Consider the following 13,294-nt stretch of genomic DNA (forward strand, 5'->3'; position numbering starts at 1 on the left):
ATATACACGTAGATAACCAACAAGGACCTAGTGTGTCATACAGAGAACTCGACTCAGTATTTTGTAATAACCTAAGGGGGAAAGAATTTGAAAAAAAATAGATATATGTATATATAACTGAATCACTTTTCTGTACACCTGAAACGAACATCACAATGGAAATTAACTATACTTCACACTTAAAAAAAAAATAGTAGAGGGGAAAAGTGCCCCCTTTGGCCCCAGTCACCATCCACCCAGTTCTGCTTCTCAGAAGCAAGCAACGATATCAGTCCTTTCGGAATCATGCCCAGTCAACTCTTTCGCTAGAATTTATTTCGTAAAGGAAGATTATATCCTAAAACAAGCTGGAAGAATGCACTGCATGGTTAAAACTGTCCTCTTCTTGTTGCAGTGATGAGATCAGAAATTCAGCCTCCTCTTTGAACTTTAGAGAGGAGCCAAAGAGAACAGCATGCAGTGTTTGTATAGCATTTTATACATTAGACAGCTTTCAAATATATTTTCTGATCATGATCTCTGAAGGATTTTCAGAGGGAAAACAAACAAACAAAGAAAACAAAGAAAAAAAAAAAAAAAAACAGGCTCACAGAAGAGAAGAAGTTGCTACAGGTTAGAATTTCCACTGTAAAGGAGGAGCTGAAATGAACCCGCAAGCCAGATCCTCTGACTCCAGATCTCTCAAGAAGCAATACCTTCAGGAAAAGAGTAGGAAAAACACAAAAAAATCTCTCATATACTAACTGTTAAGTCCTTGGTTAGGAAAGCATTTTCCTTGGGTACTTTCTGGATTTTCCCAGGGCCAGTACTTTTACTGATGCACTGTTAGAGAAAAATAGAAATATTATTTTGGTTGACCTGTAAGATTTTGATGTAAAATTTCTCAAACAAATGCAAACATAACTGAATACAAAAAAAATCTGCAAAGCAACAGGGGAGAGCCCTGAGGACATGAACTGGTTTATTAGTTCCACACAGAGCAAAGGATCCTCACGGCACAACAGGAACTGGACACAGAGATGAATAAAGCCCGATCCCTGCCCTCAGGGAGCTCCCAATCTGAAAAGGGAGAGACAGACGGGTACTCAGATGCTGGTATGTAATGTCTGATGTTAGGAATATGGAAACAAGGTGCTGGGGCTGCAGGGGAGGTGGGGTGGAGGTAGCGAGGGTGCAGAGGAAGAGGTCTGAGGTGAATCTTTATTTACTTGTTTTGGCCACACCTTTCAGCATGCGGCGGGCTTCCCAGGTGGCTCAGTGGTAAAGAATCCACCTGCCAATGCAGGTGACACAGGAGACATGGGTTTGATTCCTGGGTCGGGAAGATCCCCTGCAGTAGGAAATAGCAACCCACTCCAGGAAAGTATTCTTTCCTGGAGAACCCTGTGGACAGAGGAGCCTGGAGGGCTATAGTCCATAGTGTGGCACAGAGTTGGTCACGACTAAGCGACTGAGCACACACGCACTCGGCAGGAAGTACTTCCACCATCAGGGATCGACCTGCACCTCCTGCAGCGAGAGCTCGAGTCCTAGCCCGTGGACCAGCACGGAAGCCCCTGAGCTGAACCGTAGAGGTGAGTAGGGGGCAGTTCCCTGGCAGCTCAGTGCTTAGGATTCCACACTCTGACTGCAGGGGGCCCAGCTTCCGTCTCTGGTCAGGGAACTAAGATCCCACATGCTGCTCTGTGTGGGACCCTCCTCCCATAAGAGATGAGCAGGGGGTGCCCTGGGGAGGGGCAAAGGAAGGCTGCACTGGCTGAGCCAGCTGGGCCACAAGGTGACCTTTAGCCAGAGCAGCCTGGAGAGGAGAGGAGATCTTCAAAGATCAGAGCTCCTGGAAGCTGCCAGTAGGTTTGGAGAACTTGACCATTATCAGTACTCTGGGGCACAGGTCACAGATTCTAGTAGTCCGGTGTGTGATTTGTGTCTGAACCCTACAGTGGCCTTTTCTGCTCCTTTCCGTGCATATACTGGGGAGAGACTATCATGGTTGTAACTTCCCAGCATATGTATGCTGCTGCTACTGCTGCTAAGTCGCTTCAGTCGTGTCCGACTCTGCGACCCCACAGACGACAGCCCACCAGGCTCCCCTGTCCCTGGGATTCTCCAGGCAAGAATACTGGAGTGGGTTGCCATTTCCTCCTCCAAGCATACATATACTGCAGATGCAAATAGTAAGCTTCGGTTTTGTTGTTGTACAGACCCCGTGGACTGTAGCCTGCCAGGCTCCTCTGTCCATGGGATTTCCCAGGCAAGAACACTAGAATGGGTTGCCATTTCCTTCTCCAGGGGCTCTTACTGATGCAGGGATCGAACCCAAGTCTCCGGCATTGGCAGGTGGACTCTTTACCACTGAGCCACCAGGGAAGCCCAAGCTTGGGTTTAGGGATATTCTATTTTAGGCCCCACCCCCACCCCACACCCAATCTTGTTAGCACCTCTGATTCCACCTTGAGGGGCTGGGGTAAAATGATTTAAGAGATGCCACCCAGCCTGGGATGACACGGCTATACCTTGACAAAGTCTTCCAGGGTGTGAACTGACTCGTCCACAGCCACCAGGTAGCGGAGCTTCGGCACGTGGTCTATGATGTTCTGTATCACTCTGCAGACCCACAAGGAGCATCATCCCCAGAGGGAGCAAACACAGGAGATGTTTGTTTATGTGAATAGGATTCGCTGATTGCTACCCCCATCACTCTGCAGACCCCCAGGGAGCATCATCCCCAGAGGGAGTAAATACAGGAGATGTTTGTTTATGTGAATAGGATTCGATGATTGCTACCCCCACGGGCCGGGGCTTTGACGATTTAGTGGATTATCTCACTTTCATTTTCCTACAAGGTCAAGGTTGGAATGATGGTCCCCAGGCTACAGAGGAGGAGGCTGGTAAAGAGTTAAGTGACATTTCTTGGGCTGAAGAGTTACTGGGAAGGTAGAAGGGCCAGGATTGGAAACCAGATCCATCTGCTTACAAGAGTAGCTGAGCCCTGTCAGGACTTGTGTCGATGAAGTCCGTTCACCCACTACCTCAATGAAGTCTCATGACAGTGCTTTGGGGAAGGTCTTTCACAAAGTAAGACATGAATTCACAGAAGCTATGACTCCTTAAGTCACATAGCATGGAGTGGCTTAGACTTCCCACCTTGGATTAATAATGAATGACGGCCAACATTTCTGAGGGCTTAATGCCATCAACCCTGTGCTGTGGGCTACCCCAGGTTTTACCCCACTGAATTCTCACAACACTCAAGTAAGGCTATTATCATCCCCATCTCACAAATGAGAAAATCAGACCCAGAGAAGTTAAGCAACTTCCCCAAACTCACACAACTACTGAGGCAGAGCAGGGATTTGCACAGATGAAAAACAATTCCCAAGAAACAACAGTGAAGAGAAGATTGTCACGAGACTGTGGATTCTACCTCTATCGTGGTTCCCTTTCTAGTCAAATGGAAATAAAACAAATGCACCTGTCTAAATCTCTATTTCATATTTGTTTTATATTAATTTCACAGAACATTGCCTCTTTTAGCTTCTTCCTTTGTTAAATATTTGACAATCTTCAAGAAATTAGCAGGGAAAAAAATTCTACCAAAAGGGCCCCTGAGTCCTTGTGTAATGGGAATAATTTAATTAATTTAATAATGTAAGATGCTTTCATATCTTTAAAACTTGATAACGTGGTAATGTAAAGTTTCTGCAGAAAAGAAGAGTCTGTCTCAGCCTCACCGTGTTCAGTGTTAATGTGGCCTGGAGCAGATTGAGGTTTTGAGTGGAGTCTGAAGCTTAGGGAATCCTTCTTTGAGAATAGTAATGAAGATTAAGTTTAGGGCTGTGGAAGGGACCCACGCAGGGGAAGGGTCCTGAAGTTTAAGTCTCATTGTTTCCCAGTAAATACTGCCTGGGATTGGGACTAATTGACTAATGGAGAGAAAGAGAGGGATCTAGAAACCAGAGAGGGGGAATTCCCTAGCAGTCCAGTGGTTAGGGCTCCACACTTTCACTGCAGGGGGCATGGGTTCTATCCCTGGTCAGGGAACTAAGTTCCCACTAGCCACATGGCCAAATTTAAAAAAGAGAAGAGAGAGAGAGAAAGAAAAAGAAACCAGAAAGACTCTCAGAGAGGCACTGGTTCCTCCTGTGGGGTGAGCCAAGTGGATAACAGAATGAAGCTCTTGGAACTCGAAATGCAGGTGTGATGAATTGCAAATAAATTGAACCCATCTCTTACCTAGTGTTTAAGTCAGCATGTGCAAAGAAGGATATGGGGATCTGGGGATACTCTGTGAGTCTGAAAAACACTGGAAGATGTGCAACTGTGCTCCTAGGGTGGACTTGAACTTGAACTTGAACTTGCTGTCGGAAGTGGGGAACTCTTAGATAACAGACACTATTTCATCAGACACTATTTCAATAGTATTTCATCACTATTTCATCAGACAGACACTATTTCAAAGTGGAGCTGATAAAAGTACCGTTTACTTAGGGTTGCTGTGAAGAAGAAATACAATAATACGCATGAGGATCTTAGCACTTGGTAAGAAACAAACGCGTCGGTCAGTTAATTCTAGGGCAGTCACAAGGCTGGGAGAACACTTACCCTGCTAGATCAAGAACGTGAATGGCTGGAATGACATTTGTACCATCTCCAAACACTGGTAATGCAGGGACTTCACCCAACCAAGCTAGCTAAAATAAAGAAAATCAAAAGCATTTTTCCCCAGTTCCATGTGCCTGACTATTATAGCTCACAAAGACAGCCATAGTTGGAGACATCCAAAAAGATCTATGTAACTGATGAGGTAATCTCGTCCAGAGAGGGTTTCGCCTAGTCAGTGGGTGGGGAGTTGGGAGTGCTGGGTTGAAGAAAGGGAAATTCTGGGGAGACTATCTCCATGGGGCTTGAGGATCTCGTGGTGGACGAGAAGGAGGGAGGAGTTGGGCTTTGGTTGGTGTAGCTGGGTGCAAGGTGGCCCACTTTTCTGATATGGGGCCCGGGGAAGAGCTGCAGATTTTGGAAGTGACCATAGATACAGTTTGGATTTGTGAAACACGCACGTTGAGGTGCTGGACCTGCAGAGGGAGAGGGAGTTCCACTGGACACTGATGGGATTGAATGGCCCAACCCTGGGAAAGATTTTCTTTTTAATGAAAAATAAATAAATAAGAAAAAAATAAATATTTAGAAATTTGCCATCTTAAAAAAAATCCTCATAGTTATAGAAAAGTCATACCTTAAAAAAAGCATGCAAGATGCCTCCTTCCATTCCATACTGAAGTCCAGCAGCAACTACATAAGTGGCGAATTTTCTGACCTATGAGATAAAATACAAAAGAAAAGCTAAATGTAGTATTATAAATCGCAGTGAATCAGATTATTTTAGTGATTTTTTTTTAAATGAGCAGTTTAGTAAGTCTCATCACCTCTTTCAAAAACTCCTAACATATTTTGTGTGCCTGGCCTCTTGTTAATCCTTCAGCTGATTAGAGCACGCTCATTGGTGTCCGAAGTACAATTATCAGTACAGACACCCCCCACCCTACCACCACTGAGATTCGATTTGGGGCGGCTGGATGTTGCTAAGTTGAAGAGAGAATTGTGAAATGAAGATGGAACCCAAGTGAAGATGGAACCCAAGTAGAGATGGGAACACCCCCCAACCACCACCACCAGTATGAGAGAACTGGGGTCTTTGAGTGAACTTTGTGAAAAGTGAAAGTCGTTCAGTCCTGTCTGACTCTTTCCAAGTCCATGGACTATACCGTCCATGGATTTCTCCAGGCCAGAATATTGGAGTGGGTAGCCTTTCCCTTCTCCAGCGGATCTTCCCAACCCAGGGATTGAACCCAGGTCTCCTGCATTGCAGGTGGATTCTTTACCAGCTGAGCCAACAGGGAATTGTAATTGATCTATGTTCCTGTACAACTGGGCCAGTGGATAAGCAAGGCAAGGGCAAGGTGACCAGGTCCCCTAGCTTTTCCTGCCTGTCCTAGAGAACGTGATAACAAAAGTCCGCAAAGGATTTAAAAAGCTTATGAACTTGCCTCAAAATGCTAAATTGGCCCACTGCTGCTGCTGGTGCTAAGTCGCTTCAGTCGTGTCCGACTCTGTGCGACCCCACAGACGGCAGCCCACCAGGCTCCCCCGTCCCTGGGATTCTCCAGGCAAGAATACTGGAGTGGGCTGCCATTTCCTTCTCCAAAATTGGTCCATAGTCTGGTGTTCATAGTATAGTTTGTAACTATGAGTGTGATGGCTGCTGATGTGGTGACAGTAGATAAATACTGGACAACCAGCCCCAGGAACACAGTGACCACGTCTGTTTTGTTCATGGCTGTGAGACCAGCTCCTACCCACAGTGCCTGGTACACAGTAGGATCTTAACGGATGTGAGTTACAAGATTCTTTCCAAGGGTCTATCTACTTGATGAAAAACACTAGGTTAAAGAAGAGTTATTAGGATGAACACGTTGGCCAGAGCAACCTTATTTCCTAATTGTTCAGAAAAGAGTGGCTAACAAAGCTTGGGATAATTAATAGAGGAATGGATAAAGATGTGGTGCATATATACCATCGAATACTACTCAGCCCTAAAAAAGAACTAAATAATGCCATTTGCAGCTAGAGATAATCATACTTGGTGAAGTAAGTCAGAAAGAGAAAGACAAATACATATGATATCACTTACACATGGAATCTAAAATATGACCCAAATGAACTTATCTATAGAACAGAAACAGGCTCACAGACATATAGAATAGACTGTGGTTGACAAGGAGAAAGGGAGAAGAAAGAGGGGTGTACTGGGAGTTTGGTGTTGGTAGATGTAAACTATTACATTTAGAATGGGTAAACAACAGATCCTACTGTATAGCACAGGGAACTCTGTTCCATATCTTGTAATAAACCATAATGGAAAAGAAAATAAAGAATGAATGCATGTGTGTGTATACCTGAGTCTCTTGGCTGTACAGCAGAGATTGGGACAACACTGTATATTACCTATATTTTAATCAAGAAAAAATTTAAAAAGAAAAATAGGGACAAAAACCCCTAAATTTTGATTGTGTCATTTAGAGCATGGGACATATGTCATGTTCTTATAATAAAAAAAGATACTAAGATGATGCTATTTCTCCATTTTATTTATTTATTTATGGCTACATTGCACAGGCACTCCGGATCTTAGTTCCCTGACCAGGGGTTGAGCCCATGCCCCGTGCAGTGAAAATGCAGAGTCCCAAACACTGGGCCGCCAGGGAATTCCCTTATTTCTCCATTTTAGATTGTCATTCACATTCCCTCGTAGCTCAGTCAGTAAAGAATTTGCTTGCAGTGCAGGAGACCCGGGTTCGATCTCTGGGTTGGGAAGATCCCCTGGAGAAGAAATGGCAACCCACTCCAGTATCCTTGTCTGGTAAATCCCACGGACAGAGGACCCTGGTGGGCTGCAGTCCATGGGGTCTCAAAGAGTCGGGCATGACTGAGAGACTAACACTCACTCCCATTATTTTTGCATGTGTGATCATGCCTTCTCAACCAGTGATCAAGAAATCATGGATTTTCCATTGGGACAGGTTTAATATAATATAGGATTTGGAGCTGGAAGAAATTTAGATTGTCTAGTCTAAACCCTTTTATATTGCCTGCTGCTGCTGCTGCTAAGTCGCTTCAGTTGTGTTCGACTCTGTGCGACCCCATAGACGGCAGCCCACCAGGCTCCCCCGTCCCTGGGATTCTCCAGGCAAGAACACTGGAGTGGGTTGCCATTTCCTTCTCCAATGCATGAACCTGAAAAGTGAAAGTGAAGTCGCTCAGTTGCGTCTGACTCTTAGCGACCCCATGGATTGCAGCCCACCAGGCTCCTCTGTCCATGGGGATTTTCCAGGCAAGAGTGCTGGAGTGGGGTGCCGTTGCCTTCTCCATTATATTACCTACTTAACTCCAAAAGTTGAATGACTTGGCTAAGATCATAAGTTAATGGATTAGGATTCCTAATATCATATTTTTTTTCTTCAAATGTTTTATATTCACAGTGTTTGTATCGCCAAAGTAAAAAAGAAAAAAATTTACTAGAAGCACAGTTTTGGGAACAGAGTTCCTTGTGTAATATTCTCTGAGACCACTAGGTGTCGTCTTAGAACTATAATTACCTACCATTACTGACGGTCTCGTGACTATGGGAAAATAGCAGTGGATGAAAACTTAGAGGTTTGGGGGTTCCATACAAATGTACGTAAGTTAAATGAGGCTAATGATAGTATCACTTAATTCACAACGTTGTGAGGATTACCTATGAGGTATATGAGGATTACATGAGGTACTGTAAGTAATACATCTGGCATAGTGCCTGGTACACGGTAAGCAAGCTTTCAATTTTTAGCTTGTTATTGTTTATTCATCACCAAGGCATCCCTGTCATATAATTTGATATAGATAAATTAAAAATTTTACAATATATGGATTTCAAAATGATAAAAATTTTCTGCAAGCGAAGGCTAACAAGCTATTATCTTTGTTGAATTCTCAGCTAGAGGTATGTCAACAATCAGTGACATACATGTGTCAAGATGAACTCTATTGAATGGTGGAGTTTTGGAGTCAGGAAAAAAATAACAAAACCCACAGGCTTTGGTGTCTGATGGATCCAGGTTTCAGTCACAGCTTCCTACCACTTGACACCTCTTTCCCACAAAGTCTGCATTTGTGAAATTAGAATAATTATGTACGTCCACAGGGCTTTCCCTGTGTGGCTAAAACTCTATGCTCCTAACGCGGGGGGCGGGGGCGGGGGAGGGGCGCGGCTGGTGAACTAGACCCCACATGTTGTTGCTGTTTGTTTGCTAAGTCACGTCTGACTCTTTTGTGATCCCCACGGACTGTAGCCCATCAGGCTCCTCTGTCCATGGGATTTCCCAGGCAAGAATACTGGAGTAGGTTGCCATTTCCTTCTTCAGGGGATCTTCCCGACCCAGGGACAGAAACCATGTCCCCTGCATAGGCAGGCAGATTCTTTACCACTGAATTACCTGGGAAGCCCCAAAGTGGGAATGAGGAAGAGGAAACTGCATTTTCCCCTTTTCCCAGACTCTATCTCATTTATTTCTTACAGCTACTCTGAAAAGTGCATATAAACCTCATCTTAGAGGGAATTCCCTGAAAATCCAGAGGCTAGGATTTGGTGCTTTCACTGCCAAGGGACAGGGTTCAGTCTCTGATTGGGGAACGAAGACCTTGCGCATCACACACACATTCCCACTCTTGAGTTATTTGCCTCTTCTGGACCTTTCGGATCTACACTGGGCTCTGCTGAGGACCCCACACAAGGCTTCCATCCTAGGGGGCTGGGCCAGAAGTTGGGCCAGGACACGGCCTCTCTGAGGGAGCCTGAAGCTTGGAGGTCTGTGAGTGTAAGGACGTGGGACCTAAATGCAGAGAGAGGGAGCCAGCTAAGATATGTATGCAGAGCATGTGGAATGGTCCTGAGCAGGGGCATTGCAAGCGGGTCCCAAAAGAGCTTTTCCTACTCAAAAGGTTCTACTACTTGAGACTTACGTTTTTCCCAAATTTGAGAACCATTTTTTCAGCATTTATGTGGTCCAGAAAATTAGGATGTTGCTTTCTTCTTCGATAATCCTCTTCAGTAAATGGGACCTCAGAGTCATCCTATGAGAGAAAAAAGCCCAGAGTCCATGCATTAGCATGATGGGAACTTCTAAGCCCCAAGATGCTAGGGAAATCTGTACCATAGATTTCAGCTTATCCCTTTGATTCTCCAGGAAGAACTGCTGAACTGTCCCTCCAAGGGACTGTATAGGAATGTGAGTTGTGGAGAGACCAAGGGATGAACAGCTTAGTAGACTGTCTGGAAATATTTTTCATTCCTGATTCTTAGGATAAATTGATATCCTATCTGATGAATCCAGTTTTTAAAGCCTAAGACAGAAACTTGTGCAGGGTATGTTATTAACATGGAATTGACTTGAGGGAAAAGCCAGTATGGAAAAGAAGAAAAAAAACTTTCCTTTAAGCTCAAAGTGTTCTAAAAATTACTGCTTATTTCTACAGTGACTTAACTTCTTTGAAAATGTTTCAGCTAGTTAAATTCTACCTTTTTTTTTTTTTTTTGACCACACCCACACCTCGAAGCTTGAGAGATTTCAGTTCCCTGACCAGGGCTCAAACCCAGGCTCCTGGTGGTGAGAGTTCTGAGTTCAACCACTGAACCACCAGGGACTTCCCCAAATTCTATCATTTACACTTCATCTAAACAGAATTTTAAAATTTAAATGTCTTCTTTTATTCTGTAGAGACGTGATTCTATAAAGACATTAGAAAACCTCATTTCTTAATAGTTCTTGACATGCATGTAGTTTCATTTATTCTTTTAATTTTATTTATTTTTGGCTGGGCTGGGTCTTCATTGCTTTGTGGGCTTTTCTCTAGTTGCATCGAGTAGGGGCTATTCTCTGGCTTTGGTACTCGGGCTTCTCATTGCCACGGCTTCTCTTGTTGAGGAACACAGGCTCTAGGGCACGTGGGCTCAGCAGTTGTGGTTCATAGGCTTAGTTGCTCCTCGTCATGGGGAACCTTCCTGAATCAGGGATTGAACCCGTGTCTCCTGCACTGGCAGGCAGATTCTGACCCACTGAACCACCAGGGAAGATCCCTGCAGTTTCATTTTTAAAATCTAAATTGTGAGGCTTTTTTTTCCTTCTTCTTCTTTTCCATACTGCCTCTTTCCCTCAAGTCAATCCCATGTTAATTAGAAGATACCCTGTGCAAGTTTCTGTCTTAGGCTTTAAAAACTGGCTTCATCAGATAGGATATCAGTTTGTCCTAAGAATCAGGAATGGAAAATATTTCCCGACAGTCCACTGAGCTGTTCATCACTTGGTCTCTCCACAACTCACGCTCCTAGAGTCCCTCAGAGGGACAGATCAACAAAAACTTCCTGTAGAATAAACGGAGAAACTGAAATCCATGGTACAGATTTCTCCCCAATCCATGCAGATTTAGAGGTCCTAATTGGAGTAGGATTTCTGATATTTTTTTTTGACCGAGCTGCACAGCATATGGGATCTTAGTTCCCTGATCAGGGATTGAACCAGTGCTCCGTGCCATGGAAGCACACAGTCTTAACCACTGGACCTCCAGGAAAGTCCAGGGATTTCAAAAAATACAGTCTAATCAGAAGCCTTCCAATCACATCACATTGCTCTAAGATAAATAACTGGACAAAAGCATCTGAGTCCAGGGCTTATCCAAAATTAATCAGAGAGGAAGAACAAACACAAGGATGAGAACCCTGAGGCATAACAATTGTTGGCAGGTTTGGGAAATGGGAAGAAGGGCTGAAATGACTGGAGCCACGCTGGGGATTGGGAGAGGAAGAGGTAGGCAGTGCCAGGCTGCCAGGGTTTGTGGACCAGGTGAAGGAGTTTAGATTCATCCTAAAGGCATGGGAAGGCATGGAGGATTTTCAGCATTTTAAGCAGGACTATAACCTTACCGACTTAATGGACATGAACTTGAGCAAACTCCAGGAGATAATGGAGGACAGGGAAGCCTGGTATGCTGCCGTCCATGGGGTCGCAAAGACATGACTTAGCGACTGAACAACAACAACAATAGCATGATCTGAATTATATTTGAACAAGATCACTTAAGCTGTTTGTTGGAGACTGCCTTGGAAGGATGTGATGGCAGCTGCCAGTTCCGAGGCCATCCTGGTAGCCCACAGATACAATGAGAACAGGATGGATTTAGGAGACATTTCGGATGAGGAATTAACAGAACTGAGTGATGAACTGACTGATGGATGGAAGGGAGAGAAGGTGAGCAGTGGACATGGTGGACACTACTGGGAGAAAGACTGAAAAAGAGTGAGTTTTGGGGGAAGATCCAGTTAGTCCACCCCAATTCTGTGTCCATAGTAGATACTCAATGAACACATGTCATCTAATTAGCAGACCTCTTAAATATACCCAGGGACTCCTATGTAGGACTGCCAGATAAAATAGAGGCTGCTGCTGCTAAGTCGCTTCAGTCGTGTCCAACTCTGTGCGACCCCATAGATGGCAGCCCACCAGGCTCCCCCGTCCCTGGGATTTTCCAGGCAAGAACACTGGAGTGGGTTGCCATTGCCTGCTCCAATGCGTGAAAGTGATGTCGCTCAGTCGAGTCCAACTCCGAGCGACCCCATGGACTGCAGCCCACCAGGCTCCTCCATCCATGGGATTCTCCAGGCAAGAGTACTGGAGTGGGGTACCATTGCCTTCTCCACCCAGCTAAATTTGAATGTCAGATAAACAAATATTTTTTCAAGTATGAGTATGTCTTAGGGCATGAGATACACTTACGTGACACATTATTTGCAGTTTATCTGAAATTTAAATTTACCTGGGTGTCCTGTATTTTTAGTAGCTACATCTGGCAATCCTAGTCACAGCAGATCTATAATCAGCTTTGCTTTCAGGATGGACTGAGTGCCAGCATCTCCCTGGTCCAAGTGACAGTGTCATGGTGGCCAGCCTGCCGAACTGACCTTCCTGCTCCCTGTGACTGGCTGCCCAGTGCCCTCTGGGCCTTGTAGCACCCTCAGTCCTTACGGCAGTGACAGAAACAGTTACGTTTCAGGTGACCTGGTTCTCTGGTCACAGGTCTGGACAGCCAGCCAGTGTCTCCCCTGCACTCTGAGACTAAGACTGGGCCACCCTCTCTGGCCAGCTGCACTGGGCCCCTAAGGTCTAGCCAATCCTGCGCTGCAGGCTTCGAGCTGTCATCTCCAATTCCTGGTTGGAACTGAGATCTGGTTTGTACATTTCGAAACTTCCCTACCGATTGTGGGGCTATGTTCCCTCTAGTCCTTAAATTTCCCATGTTACAAACAAATGACAAATAAAATGTCTTTTAAACTTGCATCTTTCATACAGGTTCTAGTCTCTTGCAACCATTTGTATCAGTCGCTCTTCCAGTAAGTGATGAGTCGCCGTATTGTCGGCATAAAACCAGGACTCTTCTATTGTTGTGTATTGATGTGTGTTGCCATTTCTGGAAACTGCCTGCCTTATTAACACCTCATTACAATCAACAGGCTCACTGATAGGCTTCATCTTCATAGGAAGCAGAGAACTGACTCTGTAGTCATCTCCCTTTTCTTCAAGGATTTTGGGTGAACCTGTTGTCCGCTAAGACTCTGGGGGACCCTCTTTTTAATTGGTCATTGTGTTTGACTCCCCGTGTGGATCACTTGCTGGACTCTTTCCCCCCTGATCATTATTCTCTTTCT

General features: G+C 44.8%; 1 protein-coding gene across 5 annotated transcripts in view; it reads right to left on the minus strand.

The window, feature by feature from the left end:
* AK7 (adenylate kinase 7) overlaps positions 1-13,294 on the minus strand; it is a 67,612-nt gene that overhangs the window by 25,574 nt on the left and 28,744 nt on the right. For all 5 annotated transcript variants that reach the window (XM_086363048.1, XM_086363047.1, XM_086363049.1 and 2 more), the window contains 5 exons: positions 9,559-9,669; positions 5,237-5,317; positions 4,603-4,691; positions 2,514-2,604; positions 745-822 (listed from right to left, as the gene is read on the minus strand). In XM_086363048.1, the coding sequence (XP_086219174.1) occupies positions 745-822; positions 2,514-2,604; positions 4,603-4,691; positions 5,237-5,317; positions 9,559-9,669 (450 nt within the window). The remainder of the gene's footprint in view (positions 1-744; positions 823-2,513; positions 2,605-4,602; positions 4,692-5,236; positions 5,318-9,558; positions 9,670-13,294) is intronic.

The sequence above is a fragment of the Bos grunniens genome, chromosome 21, assembly GCF_055505025.1.
Source record: "Bos grunniens cultivar Pamir isolate PY7600 chromosome 21, Bosgru_T2T1.0, whole genome shotgun sequence".
NCBI lineage: Eukaryota > Metazoa > Chordata > Mammalia > Artiodactyla > Bovidae > Bos > Bos grunniens.